The 26,770-nt window shown below is 33.6% G+C and overlaps 2 protein-coding genes across 2 annotated transcripts in view; one reads left to right on the top strand and one right to left on the bottom strand.

The window, feature by feature from the left end:
- LOC136026093 (FGGY carbohydrate kinase domain-containing protein-like) overlaps positions 1-26,770 on the top strand; it is a 461,793-nt gene that overhangs the window by 336,758 nt on the left and 98,265 nt on the right. The window lies entirely within an intron of this gene.
- On the bottom strand, positions 53-25,867 carry LOC136041873 (uncharacterized). The gene is made up of 7 exons (XM_065726694.1): positions 25,781-25,867; positions 11,494-11,609; positions 7,170-7,332; positions 5,374-5,487; positions 3,544-3,738; positions 861-1,040; positions 53-178 (listed from the first exon to the last, which is right to left on the bottom strand). Exons 1-7 carry the CDS (start codon positions 25,865-25,867, stop codon positions 53-55), a joined length of 981 nt encoding a protein of 326 aa, XP_065582766.1.

The raw sequence follows: 26,770 nt of genomic DNA, 5'->3' as shown, positions 1-26,770 counted from the left end.
AAAAGGTTATTGAGCCGAAGATAAATATTAAAACAAAATAATTTAAAAATACTTAAACTAAATTATTAGTCTGGATAATGATCCAAATGATCCAAATTCCTGCTAATGCAGGAATTAATTCAAGAACGAGAAAGAGATCACAGTTCACAGGTAAATATTGTAATTTAATTATGACGTACTTGAATTACAAAAACAATCAGTATTTCCAGGTTATTCCTTTGTCCTTTACGTTATGATAACAACAGCACCGACTTTCAAGGTGTAATCATCTATACTGAACACATAGAGTGGGTGGGAGGGAAAAAGTGCGTCCCCTCAGCCAGTTCAGCTTACGGTGTGTTTTCAATAAAATGGGTTATTTGACCTTCTGCACCATATTGTTACCAAACTTTTGGTTTATCAAGATTTATTATCTTTGCTTAGGCATCATATTTGAATTATAAACCAAAGGAGATAGCAGCAGGTTAATGGTAATTCAGCTGTGCTATATCCAGGATTTTTGTTGGAGCGAGGGAAATACAAAACAAAACTTTCAAAAAGCCTCAAAAAATATTTAATATGCATTGTTGATGTTTTACGAGTCATAACAGTATTATGGGGGGGGGGTATGTTTATTTTAAAATAAAAAAAACATTATTACGTATAGGAATGGGTTCGTCCCCTCCTCAATACCTAGATCTTTACGCTAAAGTTTTTTTTAGTACCTTAAAAAGAGCTATTTATTTTGATTGAACGGCATTTGTGATTCCTTTATTTAATTTATTTAATTACAAAAAACTCATAATTAATTCATGGACTGAAATTCATTCTATTCATTCTACCATTAATCATCATATTTTTTAAATCATAAAGAAGCTCACCTGTAACTTATTTTCTTCAAGCCACGATTTTATGGTCTTTATTTGATGAGTTAAGGAAATCATTGTCACCGATATATTTTCTAAATATTCTTCATTTTTGGACTTCTGCCTTATGACTTGTACACATTTATTTATTGTATCCACTTCTTTTGTCACACTCACTAGGTCCAATTTCAATTCCTGGAAAAAAATATAAAAGAATTGCCAAATTTGTCATAAAAAGTAGATATCAACATTTATATAAATGTATAACCAGTAGCATCAAATTCCAATCACTCTTGGCACCAGAAGAAGAAGAAGAAAAATAACTGTATTTCTATGATACAACAAACTACGAAGAAATATAGTCCCAGAAGCCATAGTAATTATGGTCAACTACATAATTTTCAGTCAACTGATATCAGATTACTTACAGTTCTTTATTTAAGTAAAATAAATAATAATAAATATATAAATAAGAAAATAGATAACTATAAATATAAATAAATATAAATAAATAAATAAAATAATAAAAAATATATAAATAAATAAATAATAGATAAAATAAATAAGCGTGCTCCTTCGTGAAAATAACTTAAAGGCAAAAATGCTTGTCCAATGAATGCTTGAATCTATGTGTGGTCTATTAGAAACGCCCATATCCCCAGTGGCAAAGGTACACTTGGGCTCAAATTTCCACAAACTTTTTTAATTTTTCAGGCTAAATTGTAGGATAATTATTAAGTATTTTAGAGATTCAAATATTTTATAATGTTAAAATATTAGATTAATCAAAGCTGTACACAAACTTTGAGCCGAATCGGATGAGAGGAAGGGCTCACAGTAAGCAACTAGGTTTTGAAAACAGAGTCAGTAAGTTAAGTAAAAAGTGGCAATATGCTTGGTTCATACAGAACAAGTTTACAAATACTCAAAAATTTAACTAGAAAATAATTCGATTCTTTCTAAATCAAGAAATATTTTAGTTTCATCTACTGTCTAACAAATGCTACAATATTTTACACATTCTACCCTCAATAGATGTTAAGCCTTTAAGTACAAAAAAAAGAAAATGAAAAGTTTTAAACAATTACACCTAGGGGTTAAAAGACTGAATTAAAAGTGACGTGTCACTTATTAGTGAACAAGCGCGTTTGCCACCATGACTATCCTCACACCAGTCACACGTCCATAGTGACTCTGGATGTTCAAGTAAGCTTATGTAAAACATTAACTTTTAATCTAGATGTCATGAGTGTGGTCATTCATCAAGCCCTATTGCTAAATCTCTTTTGACACTATTGATTTTGAAATTTTACAAAGTCGTTTACAATATTTAGGTATTAGAGGATCTTTTTTGAATTAAATTGACAAATTTTTATTTGGAAAATCTGTTAAGAGTTATTTTAAATGATATCGTTACTAGTCAGTTCCCTGTTAAATATGATGTTCTACAGGGTTCAGTCTTGGGCCAGCTACTTTATTTATTGATTTCATGTTGACAACAAGAGGTTTTACATGCCGGATTCAAGTCTCACGCTCTTTGCCGGTGATACTGCTACTAGTTTCTCTAATCATAGTAAGGAGGCTCTATTGGAAAAGGTTAAGAGTGTTTGAACCGCTTTTATATGTGTTTAAGCCTTAACCCTTCTATGTTAATGTTAATAAAACGCATTTTATAGCGTACAGTACAATAGGAACACAACCCTATTTTTTGGAAAATTTCGCCTCGCGCAAAAACCGCACAACAAGATGAGTGATCGCAATATCTTGGATTTAACTTGGATTGTCGTTTGTCATGGAAATAAAACAGGGATTTGGATGCTTCGAAAGTTGCCAGAGCAGTTGGAATTATTAGAAGGCTGAAATATTCTCTGCCTAATTATTCTAGCTAACAATTCTTATTCAAATTTTATAAAACAAGGCAGCAAAACTAATCAGAGGATATGTAAAAGAGGATGATGACACGTGTTCATTTTTAAGAAGCAGAAGATTATAAAAGTAGGCCAAATAAGAGATTATCAAGCCGCTATTTTTGCTTGCAAATGTTCAAATGATGTATGTCCTGAACTATTTCACTCACTTCATACAAGTAATGTGAATGTACTTGGTTATAGTACGAGAAACGCCAAGGATTTGGTTATAGGGCACCGTAGTAGTACACCGTGTGGTTTTACGATGCGATATTTAGGACCGTGTGCATGGAATTCTCTTCCGCCAAGCATTAGACCGGTTGAACACTAACAGCGTTTTAAAAGTAAATAAAAAGGTAAATTCTGGGTGGGCATGTTCAAGCCCCATAGTTCTCTTCTTTTCCTGTGCGGCTTTTTTTTCTTTTTTTTTTCTTTTTTTTTTTTTTTTTTTTTTTTTTTGACGACAGAGTTTGTTTTCTGGCTCTTTTTCATTTTTTTGTTGTTGTTGTTAGTACTTTGTTTTTGTAATTATTAGTTGTTACTATTCACTCAACCCCAGTTTGTTTATCGTGTCTAGTTTAGAAAGACTGCTGCTATTATTTATATGTCGAAGTATTATGGTTATAAATGAATATATTAATCTATTCATCTATTATTATAGCATGGTACTGAATTGTTTATTTTTTTTTCTGGCACAACGCTCAAAACTTTGTAAAAAGTTCTCTTAAATTTTGAGTTATTGCCAACTGCACAGTTTCTGCTCATTCAAACTACATGTAAAAGGCACTTACGTTCAGAAATTCTATCAGTGAAGATGGCTGTAGGCTCTTTTCTCTCATTCTATTTTCTGTTGTTTGCATCCAACTTTGGAATGACTCAACACCCAGCAAATATTCACCACGAACAGCTCGTCCTTGGCGTGCCTCTGATTCCTTTTCTTCTATTTTCACACGAATATTCTCAGAGAATGATTCCAGATCCCCGATCTACGGAAAGGTAAGACAAATAAATGTAAAACAAATGAAAAAGGTGGGGGCATGTACCTAGAAGTTGCTTCATTTGGTTATATTTTAAATCGTTACTAATTAAATCCACGTCACACTAACTCATAAGAATTCAGACTATATATTTGATCATCTTAATTAAAAAGGCAGGGTACAATACTTTTATCAAACAGGATTTCACCCCTCCCACCTTCCCACTGAGCACACTGGGTAAATTTATCTACTGAACATCACAGTATCTCAACTGATTCTCAGTTTTAAGAAGTTTATGGGTTTTCTAAAACAGTTTGAGCCTTGTCTTTTCGCTTCAAGACATTCTTGAAAATAAAACGTTCGAAAATAAAATCGTTTCCACTAGTTTTATAGACATGAAATGAAATTATATTGCCTAAAAGCCACAAAGTTTTTTTTGCCTTTGTATATTCACAATTTATAATGAAACTATAAGCATATAACAATAATAATAATTTATTTATAACCAAATGCACAAAACAATGTGAGGATCGTAGAGTAAAAAGAGAGAAAATGGAATAAACATCAGAAAAGAAAACAACTTCATTTAGAACACATAACACAGAAGTACAACAAAATCAACAGAACAAACGGGTGAGAACAAAGGTACAAAGGAACAACACAATAAGTACAACAAAATTAACCAGGAAAAATGTCAACAGAACAAACAGATGAGCCCATGATATGGGGTAAGCCGTCGAAATGCTTGTGTCGATAACTTATCACGATGCTCCTGTAGTTTTGCAGTTATGTCGGGAGCTTTGTATTTTTGGATTACTCTCCAATTTTGATACGATATATGTTTTGGATGATTTTGTTTCTGACCAGTTTTAGTCATTTTGTTATCTTATTTTTGCAATACAAAGATTAGATGGTGCCACATAGTCTATGAATTCATTAAAATTCTTTTTATATGTACAGCTTAGATTAAAATTAATCCCTGGCATACCCAAAACAAAGTTTAACTTCTATTTCTCCTAAAACAAGGAAACAGTTTTGTTAATATTATAATCACTATTTTTTTTTTGTATTCGCTTGATAGATTGGTACCAGTCATTATTGTTTATTATCAAAAAATTGCTGTTTTTTCTTCACTTCCTAGGCTGTAGCTCTAATGTGAATCCAGCAGGGTAGCTCACCACCACCTTATGTATGGTCTAATGGGAAAACACATATGAAAAGCAGATTAGATGCAATGCATTGCTTCTTGGTAACATATTGAAATTATGAACGTTCTAATACTAGTTTAGCAATTTCAAGCGGCTATTTTTTTTCCAGTTGGTGATTTGGCAAAACTTGAATTTTCTTCTTCCAAACTTAGAAAATGTGAATTTAACTTAAAGGCTGATTTTATAAAACATCAAGCTACGTTTCAAGCTACTTCAAGCTGTGCTCCTTTCATTTTCGTTAATACACTGCGGCAGGTTTTGATTGTCCTTAGAACTAATGAACTGATTTCGTTTCAGTCCGATATAAACTAATTAATGACCTCCCATAAATCTTACTTGACCCGACCGTCAAGTATAAATGGGAGAGTGAGACCCCAATAGTACAAAAATCCAAACTATTCATAACAAAGAAATACTAGAGAAGAAATTTGAGTACCTTCCGAAAAACTTCTGACGGCATAATTTCCTCAAAACAGAAGTACTTTTGTGTCATTTGATCGACCAGTTCTTGAATATATTCCATAACTGGCAGCAGCTTTCCTGTGAATGCCTAGGGGATAAAAATAAACGTTGAAAATTCTGCCAATAAAAATAAAGGGAATAAAAGCTATGGCATAGTTGGTAGCTAATCAGGAATTGACTCAAGTATATGCAGCAGGAAGTACTACATGAAAACCAAGCTTAACCATTAAATTCCCAAAGAAACCCCGAATTTACTACCATAGCATATAAATTACGATTTAATTAGTAAAAAGAAAATACGTGACAATCGTCTACTGTTTTGTTCAGGAAAAAGAATTGTCGACTCCAATGCATTTATAACATTTAGTAACAATAAAAAGGTTATGGTCCTTTACACTAAGCATAGAAATACCGATTAATACAGATATCTAATGTATAAAAAATAGACAATGAAGGTTAATTCATTTGTTATTTCATTTCTTGTGTGTAAAAGGGCGTGAAGTACAACATACTATAACCACCAACGAAGGCAACTTCTTTCACAGAGAGCTCAACCTATTTTGGCGTTTAAATTTACCTTCATCGCGTATAAAATTACATGTTCAAAATTGGGTATAACCGATTTTATTTTATTTTCTAAACAGGACTGGCAAAGTCAACTCTAGTTAATATTTACTTACTGGGGTTGAAACTGACCATCCCCAGTAAATCTGGCCCCTCAGTTCTCGTAATCTCATAAGTGTGGGGACAAACCTAGAAATTTCAAGCAGATTTAAGTTCTTTTGTAAAAAGATCAGGAAAGGAACATAAGCTCTGGAAAAACGACGGTACAAAGACAGGCTAAGGCTAAGTCTAAGCCAGGGCATTCCATAGCCCTACTGCAGACAGGGTCGGTAGGCAAACAAGCTCGGCATATGCTGTGGAGATTTGTGCCATTACTTCATACTGTCACTTTGGAATGATGAGCTAAGTCTCGATTCAATTCAAAACAAGCTAAGACCTTACTTTGTGCTTCAACAAAATAGGCCTGTACTAGGACCTTAATCCATTTAAATTGAAAACTTTTTTTTTACTAATTTAACATAATATTTTCTCAGCAAAAGTTTTCCTTTCAATTGCAATTCATTCGGAAAATCATCATCGAGTCAAACTATCAAAACATTGATTAGCTGCTTCTGAATTATTATGTCTTGTTGTGTTCAGTAAAGCACAAATGACGCAGGTTTCTTCAGTGTGGTTTCACGAAATCCTTCTTGAGACAGTGTCTGTCCGTTTAAAGTTTAGCTTGACCATTTCTATTTCTGCCCCTTTTAGGTTTCGTTTAGTCATTCCCAGTAAACTATGTTCTTCAAAGTTTAGCTTATCACAGGAATTTAATTCTGTTCGTTTTGTGTTTTAATGTAGCTCATTAGTTCTGTTTAAGAAACAATTCTAAGGGTTCTTTTAAATTATTAGTAAGCATTAGACAAGCATATCTGATCACCTATACTTTGCATGATTTTCAAGAACTCACCAACTCCCCCAGGAGAGAAAAATCAGAGACAAAAGAATTCAAGTAAATAAATGCTGGTTTAGCTCAGAGACGCAGGGAGTAAAAGCTCATCAAAGAAATTTCCTTACCCCTGAAATTTCAACATGTAAATGGGAAGTAAACGACAGGTGTTCATTCCAGTGGGTCAACAAAAGAATGACACCATTGCACCGTTAAAAGTTTGTTTTTCATAGTACTTTCTTCTTCTATAGAAAAGGTCTCTACGCGAAAAATTTTACCTCTATTTGACTATCTGCAATAGACAGTTTTGCATCGAAAGCGTTAAAACTGCAAACTTCAGTTAATAAGGATTCCATATCCGTGGAACTTCTTTCAAGATTTTCCAATACTTGAATGTCGGTTTCAAAATTGTATTTCTTAGGTTCTAATAGCTGATTAAGTCTGCAAAAAAGAGGAAATAAAACTTCCTACATAAAATAATTTGAACAGGATTTAGAATACTTTATCAAAAAAATAAAAAGAAGTCACAAAACTGCTATTTAACATTCCTGAAAGTTTAAAAACCTGTTAGAGGCCATTGGGCTATGGATTTCTAGTCTATTTACGAACTTGTTATTTTTGATAGAGTTTACTTATACTCTTTCGAAGGAATTCATTTCGATTTAGTTTTATAGAAATGAAGTTTTTCAAAGAAAAGTGAATAGCCAAATTAAAATCCATGACGAACAAAAAGAAATTTATTTAATAATAACCCAATTTAAGACGGACAAAAATTATTTCAATAAATAAATATTCAACGTTACATCGAAAAGTTGTATTTGACATTTTCAAACTTCTCAAATAAATACAAAAATACCGTTTTCCAAGATGCTTTCAAAGGGAGGATAAGGGGGTGATGTATGTTTCACCACACTTCCATCTTCCTGATTCTCCCTTTGAGAGCTTGGTCTCGACTCTCCCTTTCACAGCTTAATAAAGGTTTGCCCAATTATTTCAAAAATTTGACCATAGCAGATTAGACCATTAGGCGTCAAAAAGAAACCAAAAACGAACAAAAATCACAATTTGGCACAAAATTTGAATGGTCTATTATAGTCAAAAATGTCAGATTAGGTAGCAAAGACGCCATATTTTCCATTTCAAAATTATGATTATTGTAAAATGGTGTTGAAGAAAGCGTTATTAAGCGACAAAAGTACAATAATTAGAGCACTTTTTTCAAGAGGAGGCATTCCATTTAAATGAAGAAAAAAAAATTAAAATGTAATTAGTTTAGATTTTTTTATTTTAAGAAGATTCACATATTCTGAAGAAGGGGTTGCTTTTCCAAGAATTTATTACCAAATCGTATAGTAGATTGGAGTCAAGAATCTTATTTCGGTTAATAACTTTAAAAAGGCATAAGGTACTTTCGAATGTAAAAGAAAGACAAGAAAAAATAGAGACAATACTAAAAGAAGAAAAAAAAAATAAAGAAAAAGAAAAATTTCAAAATCAAAGAATTTCTTTGGGGAAAAGAAATTCTCCGATTTTGAAATCACAAAATTCTTTTATCATCACAGGCCGTGAAAAATATGGTTTTCTATCATCGATATAGAAAGATTTGGAGAGTAACAGGGGAATAGTTGTATTTTTCACTGAAGAAAATGCATTTTTTCACTTCAGAGAAAACTAGAATTTCATTTCTTTTATAAAATATTTGACAGCTTGCAAAACTTTTGAACTGTGGAGCTCTTTGAAAACTATTCCTGCCGTGATGAGCTTCGACACAGATAAGAAAGAAAAAACGAAAGCAAAGAATTATTTTAGCACACGTTGTGATAAAACATCATTCAAAAACAATAAAAAAAAACTACATTAGATCAAACAGTTCGTGTAACGAACTGTAGTAAGGAGCGACCCGGCTCAATAGAAACCAAAACTCTAAAAAATGAAATTTTGATACCAATAGCTACATCAAAAGAATCGTATTTTAATGCTGATTTTAAATATATAAGTTTCATCAAGTTTAGTCTTACGCACCAAAAGTTACGAGCCTGAGAAATGTGGTGTTATTTTAGAAAATAGGGGGAAACACCCCCTAAAAGTCATAGAATCTTAACAAAAATTGCACCATAAGATTCAGCGTATCAGAGACACCTACTGTAGAAGTTTCAAGCTCCTATCTACAAAAATGTGGAATTTTGTATTTTTTGCCAGAAGATAGATCACGGATTCGTGTTTATTTGTTTGTTTGTTTGTTTGTTTTTTTTTTCCAGGGGTGATCGTATCAACCCAGTTGTCCTAGAATGTTGCGAGAGGGCTCATTCTAGAGGAAATAAAAAGTTCTAGTGCCCTTTTTAAGTGACCAAAAAATTGGAGGGCACCTAGGCCCCCTCCCACGCTAATTATTTTCCCAAAGTCAACAGATCAAAATTCTGGGATAGCCATTTTATTCAGCGTAGTTTAAAAACCTTATAACTATGTCTTTGGAGACGACTTACTCCTCCACAGTCCCCGTGGGAGGGGTACAAGTTACAAACTTTTACCAGTGCATAGTAATGGTTATTGGGAAGTGTACAGGTGTTGTATTCAGGAGGATTTTTTGGTTGGGAGGAGGGGTTGAGAAGAGGGGGATATACTGGGGGAACTTTCCATCGAAGAATTTGTCATGGGGGAAGAAAATTTCCATGAAGGGAGCAGAGGATTTACTAGCATTATTTAAAAAAAAACAATGAAAAAATTAATATGAAAAAGTTTTTTTTTCAGCTGGAAGTAAGGAGCAGCATTAAAACTTAAAACAAACAGAAACTATTTTCCATATGAGGGGCTCACCTCCTCCTAATACCTCGCTCTTTACGCTAAAATATTTTTAGTAATGTCAACTATTTATTCTACGGCTTTTGTGATTCAGGGGTCATTCTTAATGAATTGGGACAAAATTTAAGATTTAGCGTAAAGAGAGAGGTACTGACGAGGGGGCGAACCCTCTCATATGTGTAATAAAAACATGAGAATAAAAATTCTTTACGTAAGCTAGTTTATAAGTTACGTATATCTTTTACTAATAAAAAGATTGGTAAAAAATTAAAAGTTCTATTTGCCTTTTTTATTAACCAAAAAATTGGAGGGCAACTAGGCTTCCTCCCCCGCTCTTTTTTTCTCAAAATCATTCGATCGAAATTATGAGAAAGCCATTTAGCCAAAAAAAATAAATATGCAAATTTCGTTTTAATTATTTCTCTGCGGAAAGCCAAAATCAAAACATGCATTGATTCAAAAACGTTCAGAAATTAAATAAAAAAAAACAAGTTTTTTCAACTGAAAGTAAGGAGCGACATTAAAGCTTAAAACGAACAGAAATTACTTCGTATATGAAAGGGGCTGCTTCCTCATCAACACCCCGCTCTTTACGCTAAATTTTTTTACTGTTTTAAAATGAAGAGTTTAGAGAAAGAGTCAAACTTTAGCGTAAAGAGTGGGGCGTTGATGAGGAAGCAGCCCCTTTCATATACGAAGTAATTTCTGTTCGTTTTAAGCTTTAATGTTGCTCCTTACTTTCAGTTGAAAAAACTTGTTGTTTTTTTTATTTAATTATCAATAAAGTTTAGCTGTAAATAGTTGGTCTTAAATTGACAGAGATAGCAACAGAAAACAAAATGACAAAAAAATTAGCCGTAATAATAGAAAAAAATTTAACACTGATAAAAGAGTAATAACTGTTACAACCGTTGGAAAACTGAAAAATGGGTATTTTTACAGAAACCTTTTTGTAATTGTAACATGTATGATTTCGAAAATTTTATTTAATTGGAATATTTTTAAATTGAAAAAATGCTAATATGGGTCCTATTACACACGAAATGCTCGTTAGGCACTGAGGATTTACTTTCATTAAATATAGAAAGTTTGTGGCACACACGCATTACATTACTTTACAGTCATTGTTTCAAGGAAAAAAATGGAGCTCTGCACAGTTAAATAAAAGAATGAATAGTGGTTAGCTACAGTTCTAAACTGTATCTTTCTTTGCTTAATCCCACCAATTCATGCTTGAGAGGACTGTTTTGCTAAAGAACCAAACCCCCCCCCTAAAAATAGCGATTGTAAAACCTAGACTGAAATGCATTTTCATGGATTGCATGGGTACAGACTATATTTTACTTAGATACCCTAAAACTAGGAACCCAATTATAAATTCAGAAGATATTAATTAGAAAGAAATTTTTTGTTACTCCAAATGTCTGGAGCGTAGATAACTCCTATTGAAAAGACATTTTTGGTTCATTTTAGAATAATTATTAGAAAGATACAACACAAACAAAAAGTGATATCAGGCTCATAAATGTCACCAAAGAGAGTAGAATTGGCCGAAACCCATCTTTTATTCTTTTTGTCTAATTTGTTCATCTACTATAGTTTGATTCTTTCTTCTTCTTGTTGAATTTCCACTTTTTCTCATTATTGCAAAATTAGCTTAATCTGACTCTTAGCTTTGGCATATAAATAGATACAAACAAATGAATAAATAGATAAAACATATCTTTGTTCTTTGATGCTAAAAAAATAATAATAGGCAATTGGCGATTGTCAGGCATTTAGCAATTGTAAAACAATACTTACTTCTTGTGTCGGTCATTTAAACCGTCTAAATCTCCTTTTGAAGATGGTGGCTCCATTTCAGACGAGGATTGAAGATGGTCAAATATGAGTTGCAACTTAAGCTGGATGTCCTTTTCCTGTAAGGAAAAAGACTATTAGCTCAGAGGCTCCATAAAGTTAGAGGTTCACCCTGACTTCCACTGGGCTATCAATTAGGAGATTGGGGAGTTTTAGTTTACAAATTGAACTAATAATACCAAATTCCTGCCAATAAACTTTCATAGATAAAACTGTAGGTCAATAGAGTAAGAGATGATAATTTACAGCTATTTAAGCCGAAAATGTAGTAAACGAATTAACAGGCCATGAAGAAATCAAACAGTTCGTGGTAACGAACTGTGAGAAAGGAGCGACCTGGCTCAATAGTGACCGAAACTCTAAAAAGCAGAATTTTGATACCAATAGATATATCAAAAGAATTGGACTTTTATGCTGCTTTTAACTATACAAGTTTCATCAAGTTTAGTACTAACCAAAAAAGTTACGATTCTGAGAAAATTTGCCTCACTACTTTCTAGCTACAGTACTTACTACTGTAGAGGTTTCAAACTCCTAGCTGCAAAAATGTGGAATTTTGAATTTTTGCCAGAAGAAATATCATGGATGCGTGTTTATTTGTTTTTCGTTTTTTCACGGATAATTGTATCAATTCAGTGGTCCGAAAATATTGCGAGAGGGCTCATTATAACAGAAATTACAAGTTCCAGTACTATTTTTAAGTGACCAAAAAAATTGGAGGGCGACTAGGCCTCCTACAAAGCTCATTTTTACCCAAAGTATTTCAAATTTTGAGATAGCCATTTTGTTCGGCATAGCCAAAAAATCTAATAGCTATGTTTTGAGGACGCCTTAATCCCACACAGTCCCAGGGGGAAGCAATGCAAGATATGAACTTTGCCCATTGTTTACATATAGTATTGGTTATTGGGAAACATACAGAGGTTTTCAAGGGTTATTCTTTTGTATGTCAAGAAGGTCGGGAGGGGAGAGGGTTACGCGGTAAGGTCTCTAAATTGAGGAACTTTTCAAGGGGGGAGAGAATTTTCTATGAAGGGGGCTCTAGATTTCCCAAAACTATTTGAAAAACGATCAGAAATTAAATAATAAAAAAACAAGTTTGTTTCAACTGAAAGTAAGAAGCAACATTAAAAGTTAAAACGAACAAAAATTGTTACGTATATAAGGGGGTGCACCTTTTTTTAGTACTTTCAAAGAGCTATTATTCTAATTAAACAGCATTTGTGATTCAGGGAACATTGTTAACAAATTGGAACAAATTCAAACTTTAGTGTAAAAAGCGAGATATTGACGAAGGGGTGAACCCCCTCGTATACGTAATAAAAATACACGAATATATAAGTTGATTGCGTAAGTTAATTTTTAAGCTATGTATATTTATTACTAACAAAAAGTTCGTAGATGAAAATAAAAATTCTAGTGGTCTTTTTAAATTACCAAAAGAAGAGCCTTTCTCATTGTGTAGATTAAAAATCTTTATAATTTTTGGTTTATTATAGAACTGAAGCCATTCTGACCCCTATCATGAGAAGTCCTGATGCCCATTCAATGACACGGGCAAAACGATCACAGTAGAAGATACTTTTCACATTGCATTAAGAAGATCCAATTGTGTATGTCTTTGTTAAACAAGGAAAAAGAATAACTGAATTACATGTTTACAAGGGTTATGGTTACAAATTTATAATTATAAATTTTATAATTATAATTAATATTTGTAAATTTATCTAATTGATATTAATTTATAAATTCTATGATTAATAATTATATAATTACAAAGTAAAATAAAAATAAATAAAATAATAGTTGCGAAAATTATAATTATCCATTTATTGGATTTGTTGCACCCATAAAAGCTGCTAGTAGTTTACTCTGATGATTTATCGGGATTTTGCAAGGAGTTGAGAAGGGACAGTCCCAATCGTACACATAATATTTTCAAGTTATTTGTTAGGTATAATATGGATATTTTAGTCTATTAAAAAAACTTTGTTTATTTGTTGTCAAAATATAAAAACTTTAGCAACAATTTCTGATGCGACGAAAGATCAATATTTATTCTATATAAGAGTTCTATAATAAGATATATATATATATATATATATATATATATATATATATATATATATATATATATATATATATATATATATATATATATATATATATATTTTTATATATATATATATATATATATATATATATATATATATATATATATATATATATATATATATATATATATATATATATATATATATATAAAATACATAAGTTTATACTATATTTTCTATATAAGTTCTATATATTAGAAAGGTCTGTATAAGTTTTATATAAGTTTTATATTAAGCTAAATATATAATTGTCAATCCCTTACAGATATATCTTATAATAAAAAAGAGGAGAAGGTTTGACCGTGTGAGCCCAGTGGTGTGACACTATGGTTTCTCGTCGGATTACATTTAATCAGATATATATTAAATCATATATTAAATCAGATTAGATATATATTAAATAATATTAAATATACATATTAAATCAGTCTCACATTTTACTATCAAAACAACAGCTAGGAGCTCATATGGCGCTTGTGACGAGGTCGGAAGAGCCAAGAGCCAAGAACTCATATGGTATGAGCTATAGCGAAATTCCAAGAATCAATAGATTGCTTTATAAGGAAAATCAGAGGCTTGATGCCGGTCGGGATTTAAAATAAGAGCTCTGAGTCACGAGGTCCTTCTAAATATCAAAATTCATTAAGATCCGATCATCCACTCGCAAGTTAAAAATACCTCATTTTTTCTAATTTTTCCTCACTCTTGAGCCTCCCACATGTTCGAATCGGGGAAAACGACTTTATCAAGTCAATTTGTACAGCTCCCTGACACGCCTACCAATTTTCATCATCCTAGCACGTCCAGAAGCACCAAACTCGCCAAAGCACGTTCCTCGGCACGCTTTCTGTTCTTTCTTTCTCTATCAGCCTCAAGCCTGTTTCCTTGCTGTTCTTTTGATTCCTCGGCACGCTTTCTGTTCTTTCTTTCTCTATCAGCCTCAAGCCTGTTTCCTTGCTGTTCTTTTGATTCCTCGGCACGCTTTCTTTTCTGACTTTCTCTATCAGCAGCAACTTTTTTGGCATAGACTCTTTGAGCATCTTCATCGGCTTTTGCCATTGTAAGTTCATCAGTCATTTTAAACTTAAACATTAATAGATTTCTACGTGAACATATATGTCTTAAATATCTTTAATGACGTCACCGTCATAGCAAAAATGACGACAACTAACTTCATGATTAAATATCTTTAATGACGTCACCGTCATAGCAAAAATGACGACAACTAACTTCATGACGTCAGTCGACACAGAAACATGACGTCACCTGACAGACAGACACACAGACAGACAACTTATTTTTATATATATATATATATATATATATATATATATATATATATATATATATATATATATATATATATATATATATATATATATATATATATATATATATATATATATATATTCACTACAGACATTGGCTTTGGTTTTATTCTTATGTTGCAACATCAGCACTAGAAGTTTTTTCTTATTTAACTTAACATTCTAACAACTTAAATTAATTTTTAACAACTAAACATCTTTGTGTGTTTAGTTGTTATGTTATTTTTGTATTTGTTATTCAAAAATAAACATTTTCTTTCGCTCCTTTTGTTGTTTTTTTCCACTGAGAAATATAAAAAACTATTTGACCCCCCCCCCATAACCAAGATGATAAGAGTAAGTAAAGTAATTATAGAACTAATAGTCTTAGCTGCAGGAAGTAAATTACATAGCACATTTTCCTCATCGGCCTACTGTCAAAGACAAAAGAGGCTTAGTTCATGATAATAAGTCAAGTCTAAATAAACTAGCAAATGTTACCTTAAGTAAATTTGGAATCAAAATTAAAGTCAAGAATCAAAACCACATTAAAGTCCTTAATGTATTATATTTTTTTTTTCTCCTACTTCTTATCACTAACAAGGTCTTTAAAAGAAAAAGAATTAAGCAGCATAAAAAATTTATGAACAACGGCACCGGTTTCTAAGAGCGTCACCAGTTGGGGTGTTGTATTTCATTGTCGTCTTCAGAATGGAATTTGACTAAGTTATATTTTTTTACCATTTGTTCCTGGTCTCGGTGAAAAACTTAAACAGATTTTACAAAAACATAAGGGTGATACAGCCTTTCAGTCAACAGACCATTATAGTCGCCAGAATGTGTATCTTGCTTATTTTTATTAATACCCATGCCGGAAGGGACATAAATGTTAAGGGTGGATCCCAGGGTAGTCGATCATGCTGGAAACAAAATCGTAAGGAACATGTTAGCCGTTGGGGAGTTTCTGATATATAGCCCAAACACTCCAAATTCACCTGGTTCGACGATTCTATAACTTTTTTACCAATTAAATTGGTAAAATCCAGCGGATTCTTGCATCAATAAAAAAAGGAGTCTTTGGATTACACTGATATGATTTTTGTTTGTAAAACAAGAGCTAAAAGCCCATATGGCACTTGTGACGAGGTCGGAAGAGCCAAGAGCTCATATGGTATGAGCTCTAGCAAAATTATAAGAATCAATACATAGCTTTAAAAGGAAAATCAAAGGCTTAATCTCGGTTGGGATCCAAATAAGAGCTCTGAGTCACGAGGTCCTTCTAAATATCAAAATTCATTAAGACAAAATTCATTAAGATCCGATCACCCACTCATAAGTTAAAAAAAACCTCATTTTTTTCTAATTTTTCCTCTCCCTTCAGCCCCTCAGATGGTCGAATCGGGGGAAACGATTTCATCAAGTCAATTTGTGCAGCTCCCTGACACGCCTAACACTTTTCATCGCCCTAGCACATCCAGAAGCACCAAAATCGCCAAAGCACTGAACCCCACCCCCTAACTCCCACAAAAGAGCGGATGCAGTCCGGTTATTTCAATCACGTATCTATGACATTAATAAGCGTTTTCCAAATTTCCAGTTTTCCCCTCCAAATCCCCCCAAAGTTAACAGTTCTGGTCGGGATTTGAAATAAGAGCTCTGAGACATGAGTTTCTTCTAAATATCAAGTTTCAATAAGATTCGGTCACCCGTTCTTAAGTTAAAAATACCCCAATTTACCTAATTTTTCCAAATTAACAACCCCCAGCTCCCCCAAAGAGAACGGATCCGTCCCAACTATGTCAATCTCGCATCTATAACTTGTGCTTATTCTTCCCATTAAGTTTCATCCCGATCTCTCCACTCTAAGCGTTTTCCAAGATTTCTGGTCCCCCCCTCCAACTCTTTATGTCCCCAGATCCGATTCGAATTGAAAACGGAGCATCTGAGACATAAGATTCTTCTATATTTATTAAGATCCGATCACCCATTCGTAAGATACCTCGATTTTCACGTTTTCCAAGAATTCCGGTTTCCCCCTCCAACTCCCCCAAATGTCACCAGATTTAATCAGGATTTAAAATGAGAGTTTTAAAGGAAAAAATCCTTCTAAATATCAAATTTCACTAAGATCTGATCGCCCGTTCGTAAGTTACAGCTACCTCATTTTGTCTAATTTTTCCAAATTACTACCTCCCCCCCCCAACTTCAGCAAAGAGAGCAGATCCCGTCCGGTTATGTCAATCACGTATCTAGGACTTGTGCTTATTTTTCCCAGCAAGTTTCTTTCCGATCCCTCCACTCCAAGCGTTTTCTAAGATATTAGGCTGCCCCACAACTCCCCCAATATCGCCGAATCTGGTCGAAATGTAAAATAAGAGCCCTGAAACACGTTAATCAAATTTCATTAAGATCCGATCAATCCCTCATAAGTTAAAAATGCCTCATTTTTTCTATTTTTTTTAAATTAATCCCCCCCCACACCTCCAAAGAGCGGATCCGTCCTGGTTATGTCAATCACGTATCTAGGACTTGTGATTATTTTCCCACCAAGTTTCATCCCAATCCCTCCACTCTAAGCGTTTGTCAAGATTTTAGGTTCCCCCCCAATGTCACCGGATCCGGTCGGGATTTTAAATAAGAGCTCTGAGACACGATATCCTTCCAAACATCAAATTTCATTAAGATCCGATCACTCCTAACAAGGAGCATCATGCTTTTAGTTTTTGGTTCTGAACAACTTTTTATTTCTGAAGGATAAAACCTGCAGCTAGATATTGCAAACCTGCTCCAACGCCTGCCAACCTGTAGCGACACAAGCCAAAACCTGCTGCAAAATATACAGACTTTACTTGCTGCTTTTACTTTACGGAGACCAAAAAACCTGCTTTTCCTTCCTCCTCTTCTTCATTAGCTCGTAATTGTGGTTAATTTGGTTAATAATTTACAAACGTAACTATGTTGAAGAATTCTTCTTCCAATTATCATTTAAAAATATTTTCGAAATCCTGCCTTGATTTCAGACATGGATTGTTGTCTTTCTGTTTATAAATTCCATGAATTGCGCTCCTAAAAATTGCTACCAAAAAATCTCTTGCCTTCCTTTGTGAAAATGCTTGATTATTTAGAGAAAGACGAACTTGATTATTTTATTAAGGAGTCGGGGTTTACTTGTCTTTATCAGTTTGACTAGTTAACCTCTTTGAGAAGACACAAATGTTTCATATTGTTTTTTTCTCCAGAGAAGAAAACTGTTGCCTCGATAAAGAAAACGGATAAAGCCTATAAAGGGGCTGCCAGTAGTCGTATGGTAGTAGTGGCTATATAAAGTATTTGGTCACAAAAATAGGCTTCGAACCAAAAGTCCCTATAGTAACATATTAATCTGCGTATATATATATATATATATATATATATATATATATATATATATATATATATATTGTAATATATATATATATATATATATACATATATATATATATATATATATTGTATATATATATATATATATATATATATATATATATATATATATATATATATATATATATATATATATATATATAGATAGATATATATATATATATTACAAACATTGAAGCATGTGACAGGAACTGACCTATTTTAATCTGTCAGCTCCTGCAAATATTCAGAATTTATGATATTAATGTTGTCATCTAGGAAGTGAGAATTTCACAGAACTTAATTATGATTAAGAATTTAATTATAACTACTTTCACTACTTTCAAAGTTTACAACCGGCATTTGATATAGCTCCTGCCTAAGTGTTTCCATCGGAGTGGGACTTCCTCTCTACCTTAATAGACCAAAAGTATGCAATAAGGTTAAAATTAATGTTGACCTTATCAAAAATTAATAAGGTCAAGAGTATTGCTCATCTGCCACGTTGAAAACGCAGAAACGCAAAAAATAAAAAAAATCATACTTGTTACCTGAGTACCAATTTTTGATAAAGACAATGCTATAGTTTTTTCAAACTCTCACAGTAATATACTGCTGAATATTATACTTATGGCATTTAAGATTTTATGGAAGGGGTGGTTGCACAAACTTCGTAAGGGGCTCATTTGATTGGAAATTGAAAGTTCTAGTGCTCTTTTTAATAGTCAAAAAGTGATTACACGGCAACTAAACCCCTCTCCCACACCCTCGTTTCCCCAAATGCGTTTGGTCAAAATTTTGACATATTCATTTTGTTCAAAATAGTCCAAACATCAGATAACAAATCGACACAACTCCGCAGAGTCCAGAGAAAAGTTTTGTAAGCTATGCCTCGGGGCAAATAAGTTTTTTGTGGAAGGAGTGGTCGTATAATCTTTGCAGGGTGCTTATTCAAGTACTAGCTCCATTCTAAGATTTAAAACTGATCGGAGAGCAACTAGCCCCCCCCCACCAAAAGTCAAATCATAGGATATGAAAGATGAATAACTTTATGGAAGTGATGAAAGACTTGAGAGCCATAGCTATTTGGAGGGAAGCCGAGACAGATAGTCTCTGTGAGAGGTGAAGCTGGCTCAACTTTTTCAAAGTTGACTAAATACGATTAATTTCATTTGGCTTAACTTTTTCAGAGTTGAATAAAAACGATTGATTTCATTTCTCGATGATACATTTTTTTTATTTCTATTATTACTCTAAAGCTTTGTCAAAGGCTAACGCTATTTATCAACTATTTTAGAAATTTGATATAGTGGTGCATATAAAATCAAGAGTAGAGCTGCCTTTGGTTATAGGGACTTTTACAATTTGTTTTAGACTAAAAGTATTACAAGTAGATTCAAGTTCTAATTTATTTGCATCACCTAACCGGAAAAAAAAACAGCATATGGGTATTTGGATAGAACATAGTCAGCAATGGCATGCAATTTTTCAATAAAATTAATTTTGCCAGCTGTTTTCTACCCAGGAGAGTTATAAAAACAACACAGGACAATCGAATTGAAAGGACGTGGTAAGACCTTAGGTCAAACACACACCCATAAAATTTCATCAAAGGGAGCTAAACAAGAAAAGGATATTTCTGAAGGATAAAAATTATTAACAACAAAGAAAGCAAACCCTTCTTGTTTTTACCCAGAGGGTAAGTTTCGGGTCTGAAATTATAAGAAAAAGTGTGCATTTGTAACTTATGTGAATTTTCAGCGTATTTAATTTTCTCAAGAAGGACTTTCCACCAAACGAAACTGTTCTTTACCTTCATAAGGTAACAAGCAAGTATGTCTACATCACTTTCATGATTCACATAGACTTTTTTCTACTTCTTTGCAATTCTGGCCGATTTCATAAATATAGGTTATCCATTGTGATAACTGAAAAATCTAGTTTTCAACTATGTAAAAACTACTGTAGCAGGTATCAAAACTAAAGCCATAGCATATACTGTTTTGTGATGACCAGAGACAAAATATTTGTTTCCCCCTTACCCCCATCGGAATATATGAAGTTTACTTACACCCCTCTTCCAAAGGATAGATTCCTGAGAGTTCCAGATCAATCCTCAGCTGTGAGACAAAACGTGGTAGAATTTCTAAAACTATGTATAAAATTAACCACCCTTTTAGTGAAACCTACTAACAGAGTAACGAGACTCAATCAGCATGAGACTTCAGGTACCCGTTGTATAAACTTAAACGATTATTTTCACAGCTGAAGATTAGTAATTGACTGACGGTCACGGACATAGCCGATTATGTAGGTGGATACACTTTGTTGATTTTCATTCCAGACTTACAAAAAATTTCAAGATTAGTGAAGTATATCTTCAGCAAAAGGAAATATTTCAAAGATGACTTTATGTCTTGTGCTGGAAATTAAATTATTTTTATTATGCTGTGGCTCCATTATTTCCCATTTTAGCCCCAGGGTTGACCGCAAAATCTGCCGAACAAGATTTTTTTTTGCTTGAGTTATTTAATAAACTTATAAATATTCCTTGTTTTGTTCTGTCACAATGCTGAGTTATCTCTGCCATCTTTTCGAGTTTTTATTCTAACTGGCCACAATACCCCTTCTCCCATTGTTGGTGTAATAAAGCAAAATTAGTGTAGGAATATTACTGTAACAATAATTGCCTGATCTCAGTTTTAGGGGAAAACAGATTTACAAAAGCTTGAAAGAAAACGTCAAGAATTGCCAGTGCTAGATGGCATAGGGGACTTTTGGGGGCAGTAGCTAACCGTTTCAGCAGGTGTTCATACCCAGTTAGCAGATTTAAGGAAGAAAATTGATGCCGTTAAGATTTGAAAGAGGAATATTCAAGACGCAGGGAGTTTTCTCGCAGTTGAAGAAAGTTTAAAGAAAATGAATAAAAGTCCTAGAAACAAGATAAGAATGCTAGAAGTTAGGATTATGACAGCTATAAAGTTGGCTGTGAAACATGGAGGCTTTGAAAGATTGCGGAGTGTGTGCCATATGTTGACAAAAACCTCCACCGGGGGGGGGGTACAAAACAATTTCTTTTGACGGTTTATTTTTACTGTAAAAAAACTTTAAAAAACGCATACAAAATTATATAATATTCATTTTTGTTACTTTTCTACGAGTCGGGCCAACATTTGGGGGTGGGAGGTTGAAAACTACTAGCCCTCCCCCCTGGATACACCCTTGGGTACTCATTTGAACAATTTACACCAGATAATAACTTCAAAAATGTGCACCAAGTTTACGACGATAAGATGGCTAGGACCTATTTTAGGGAGGGTGGATGGCCTCAAAAAAGGGAAGAGCTCATCAGAGAGAGTAAAGAGTAAAGCTCCGAACGGCCTGGGGAAGAGATGAAGCGTGCAAAGTTGTTTTACCCTCACTTTCATGCAGCTGGATATTGTGATGAGCTGTCCATAGAAGTAGAATTTGAAGAAGCCCAGGAAATGACATTTGTAATAGATTTAATAGATTTTTAATTTTTTTGTTTCCCGAGTCAACAAGATTCTTCTTGAACTAAGAAAACACTTGTAAGTAGTTGCTTCCCTTTCATCCCACTCAAACTACCATTATGTTCAATATCTGTTGTGGGAGAGGGGGACCAACATTTATCCTCTTTCTCAGCTTTTTTATCAGTGTGAAATTTCTACTAGAGTTAATGTCAGAAGAGTGACTTAATCTAGACGTAACCTTGTTGATCATATCAAGGGTCACATCCGCATTTCTCTGAACTAAACTGATCTGTTGATTTATTAAAATTGAATCTTTTTTATTAAAAATTTAATAGCTAATTTTTCTTAATTTGTTAACATTCACACAATTAAAAAAAGAATCAGATTTCTGGAAATGTTTTACGATCTTCGTTGAATTCATGCATATAACGTTCTTTCAAATTTTGGGTTACAAATGTGGTGTCAATAGATTCCAATTTAAAACAAACTAATTAACAAAAATAAGAACGGTTCTTTCGTAAATCTACCCCCCTGAAGACAACTGTCACCTTTACTGTACTAAAAACAAATTACTGTTTATAGATATTTTTTTTTCATTCAAACCTTAAAGTGAACGGGAAAATAAATTTTTGGATCAGATATAAACATATATAAAGGTCCTGCAAATCAGCGAACGGTTGCTCTGACTCAGAGTTGTCACCCGGTGATGGAAAAACTCTGTAGTTTAGTGATTTTTTGTTGATTTAGTGATGTTCTTCACTAGGGGGTAACAAACAGAAAGTCTTCCTGATCCAATCTCACTCCAGAATTTCTGCAGTAACAGGAAACTCTTCCTGAACCTGAATAATCCCCCAGACTGTCTCTAATTCCTCGTTTGGAAATTATTTTTCCTTTTTCTGACTGCAATAGAACTTCATTTCTGAAGTTTTCTTTGGTTGCGTGATTCCATTTTTGACATCAAAGGCCAACCTTTTGACTTTTAATTTCCAATCAAATGAGCCCTCTCTGAAGTTTATTCGAGGATTTCTTCTAAAAGAACCATATTTGCCCCCAAGGCATAACTTAAAATTCCCGTCCCTGGGCCCTGGGGAGTTATGTCGACCTTGGAGTTTTTGCTATGTGGTTTTTGAGCAATTTTTAACAAAATGTCAACGAGGGGCTAGTTGCCCTCCGATTACTTTGACTCTTAAAAAGGACACTAGAACTCTCGATTTTCTATCGAAAGAGCCCCCGTTGACGTTTATACGACGAACCCTTCCATATGAAGTGCCTTTGTGGAAAAAAAATAAAACATTTGAGCCTTATTGTGTTTTCTATAGGCAACACTATAGTGTTGCCTCTGATGGAACGTTTTTTATGGGGTTTCTATTCTTGTGAGGCTGAATCATTTTTAATTAACCTTTGCCCCCCCCCCCCCCCAATGATCTCAGACACTTGTCAGATTGTTGTGCTATTTAAAGCACTAGAATTCGAAGTGTCATTAATTACATTTTGGCTGCAAGCCACTGTTATTTTGTAATTTCTTTCTCAGTAAGCAAATTTTGAAAACTTTGATTCATTGTAAAATTACGTTGGTACAAGTACTCTAAGAATGAGTCAAAGTGCTAGTCCTTTAGAGGATTAAATAAAAAAAACTAGTTTTTTAACTGAAAGTAAGGAGCGACATTAAAACTTAAAACGAACAGAAATCACTCCGTATATGAAACGGGTTTTCCCCTCCGCAATCCCTTGCTCTTTACGCTAAAGTTTTTAATTGTTTTAAAAATTTGAATTGTGGTAAAGAGTCAAACTTTAGCGTAAAGAGCGAGGGGCTGCGGAGGGGAAAACCCATTTCATATACGGAGTAATTTCTGTTCGTTTTAAGTTTTAATGTCGCTCTTACTTTCAGTTAAAAAAAATTAGTTTTTTTTTATTTAATTTCTGAACGTTTTTGAATTAATGCATGTTTGATTTTGGCTCTCCGCATATAAATTATTAAAATTCTTTTTTTGCTACACGGCTTTCTCTTAATTTTGATCAGACGATTTTGAGAAATAAGGGATGGGGAAGGAGGCGTAGTTGCCCTCCAATTTTTCGGTTACTTAAAAAGGTAACAAGAACTTTAAATTTTTAACGAACGTTTTTATTAGTAAAAAATACACGTAACTTAAGAATTAACTTACGTAACAAACTTTTATATTTTTATTATGTGTATGAGGGGTTTGTCCCCTCGTTAATACCTCGTTCTTCATACTAAATCATAAGTTTTGTCCCAATTCTTTAAGAATGACCCCTGAATCAGAAAGGCCGTAGAATAAGTAGTTGAAATTACTAAAAATACTTTAGCATAAAGAGCGATGTATTAATCTCCTCCTAAATACCTCGCTCTTTATGCTAAAGTATTTTTAGAACCCCTCATATGCTTAATAATCTCTGCTCGTTTTACGTTTCAATGCTACTCCTTACTTTCAGTTGAAAAAAGTTTTCATGTTTATTTTTTCATTGTTTTTTATAGTAATGCTAGAAAATCATGCACCCTTTTCATTGAGTTTCTCTTCCCCCATGACATATTGCTCCAAGAAAAGATCCTCCCACATAGCCCCCTCCCCTCGACACAACCCCCCAAACCAAAAGAATCCCCCTGACAACGTCTGTACTTTTCCCAATAACCATTAGTGTATGCAAACACTGGTCAAAGTTTGTAACTTGCAGCCCCTCCCCCAGGGACTGTGGGGGAGTAATTCATCCACAAAGACATAGCTATTCGGGTTTTCGACCATGCGAAACAAAATGGCTATCTCAAAATTTTGATCCTTTGACTTTGAAAAAAATGAGCGTGAGAGGGGGCCTAGGTGCCCTCCAATTTTTTGGTCACTTAAAAAGGGCACTAGAACTTTTCATTTCCATTATAATAAGCCCTCTTGTGACATTCTAGGACCACTTGGTCGATACGATGACCCCTGGGAAAAAAAAAAAAAAAACAAATAAACACGCACCCGTGATCTGTCTTCTGGCAAAAAATACGAAATTCCACATTTTTGTAGATAGGAGTTTGAAATTTTTTCTTTAGGGTTCTCTGATATGCTGAATGCGATGCTATGAATGTTGTTAAGATTCTGTGACTTTTAGGGGGTGTTTCCCCCTATTTTCCAAAATAAGGTAAATTTTCTCGGGCTCGTAACTTTTGATGGCAAAGATTAAATTTGATGAAACTTATATATTTAAAATCAGCATAAAAATCCAATTCTTTTGATGTATTTTTTAGCATCAAAATTCCGATTTCTAGAGTTTCGTTTACTATTGAGTCGGGTCGCTCCTTACTACAGTTCGTTACCATGAACTGTTTGACTAGTCTCTCCAGGTACGTACGGTATTTATTGTGTGGTATTTTACGGTATTTTATTAAATAAATAAAGAAAAAATAATACAACGAAATGAAAAAGAAATTGTGAAAAAATGAAATATAATGGCCTGATGAAGGTATTTGCAAATCAAGAAAAATATTAACAAGTCACATACTAATACATTAATGGAAATAATTTATTTTACAAATACGAGTTTCATCCGGAACCTTGGCAAGAACCTGTCCAGGATCAGACCAAACCCTTCTTGGGCCAAAGATATGTAGTTGCAGTCATTGCAGCACTAAGCTGACAGTGAACAACACAGCTATGCCCGTTCTTTCTTCGTCCTATTCCATTTAAAGCCTTCCTCCTTACATCCTCCTAAGAAATTTCAGTTTCTCTTATTTCTTTCCTTGTAAACTCTTCCCATCCAATTCGTGACAACCTGTTTTTCTTTTGTAGCCAAAGGTGGTACAAGCCGCGTTTAATAGACCGTGACGCTTTTTAGTTAGGTTTTCCGAAACAAATACACCTGACTTTGCCAGCTTACTTTTTACTTTTCTTTTTACTTTTTCTTTTTACTTTTTACTTACTTTTTTACTTTTCCAGGAATATCCAAGTTTGAAAAATTTGACCATAACGGTGGCGATTTTCACATTCTCATTTTGAGTAGCAGGCATATGGAAGCGATTAGCCTTTTAGAGGTCCATTTTTTATAAAATGTTGAGAGTGCATTATTTGTGTTTTTACTCCATTAAGATTCCATCAATATCATATTGGGGTTTGGTTTCCTATCGTAGATAGAGTATCAAGTTAGGTATCCTGGTCAAGTTGGTCAACTCTGTCTTCTAATTCAGATTAATGCCCTGCCTTATAATTCTAATAACTACTGATGGCCATAAGTGACCTCTCTAAAATTAAGTTAGAACAACATCAAACGGTTTGTATTTGGCCCTTTTACGATCTGCAATCACGAGGGGGACACTACAGGTATCAAATTTAATAGTAAAATTTGCCACCCCAAACGTACACATGTTTGTAATATGCGCTGGGCTTTTCACACAAGCTTATGAAATTTCAGCAAGGATTATATCCGATTTAATTGAAAACTTGTTTAGCTCTGCACTTTTTGAAATTTGACAGTGACCTGAATGTTCATTGAACTATTTTAAACTACATTGGTATATCGCAACTTCAATGAGATACGTTTGGGGAAAAGAGGGCTACGGGAGGGGGCTAGCTCCCATCCTATTACTTTTGATTTTTGAAAGAGAACAAAAACTAGAGTTCCTAATCAAAAATGCTTCTTCTAAAGTTTTAAAGACGACCCTTTCCATAAAAGCCCTGAGGCATAGCTTACAACTCTTATCCCTAGCCTTTGGGAGTTGGTATCAACCCCGAAAGCCTTGTTACCTGGGTTTTTTTTTTACTTTTTATTAACAAAATAACTATACAAAAACTTCTATTAGAAACATTTGGGGAAAAGAGAACAAGAAGGGGTGGCTAACTGCTTTCCAATCACTTATGACTCTTAAAAAGGACACTAGAACTTCTAATTTCCAGTGAAATGAGCCCTCTCTGAA

Source organism: Artemia franciscana, chromosome 1 (assembly GCF_032884065.1).
Source record: "Artemia franciscana chromosome 1, ASM3288406v1, whole genome shotgun sequence".
Classification (NCBI taxonomy): domain Eukaryota; kingdom Metazoa; phylum Arthropoda; class Branchiopoda; order Anostraca; family Artemiidae; genus Artemia; species Artemia franciscana.
Note: the sequence above shows the minus strand (reverse complement) of the source record. Positions and strands in the feature narration are given on the sequence as shown.

Bases quoted from the DNA above. Each gene is read 5' to 3' on its own strand.
- LOC136041873 (XM_065726694.1), bottom strand. From the start codon at position 25,867: ATGCCTGCTACTCAAAATGAGAATGTGAAAATCGCCACCGTTATGGTC. The intron at 5,488-7,169 runs GTAAAATTTTTC...TTTATCCCCTAG, and splicing joins TTGCAGATAGTCAAATAGAG to GCATTCACAGGAAAGCTGCT. The intron at 3,739-5,373 runs GTACTCAAATTT...ACCTTTCCGTAG, and splicing joins CGTCAGAAGTTTTTCGGAAG to ATCGGGGATCTGGAATCATT.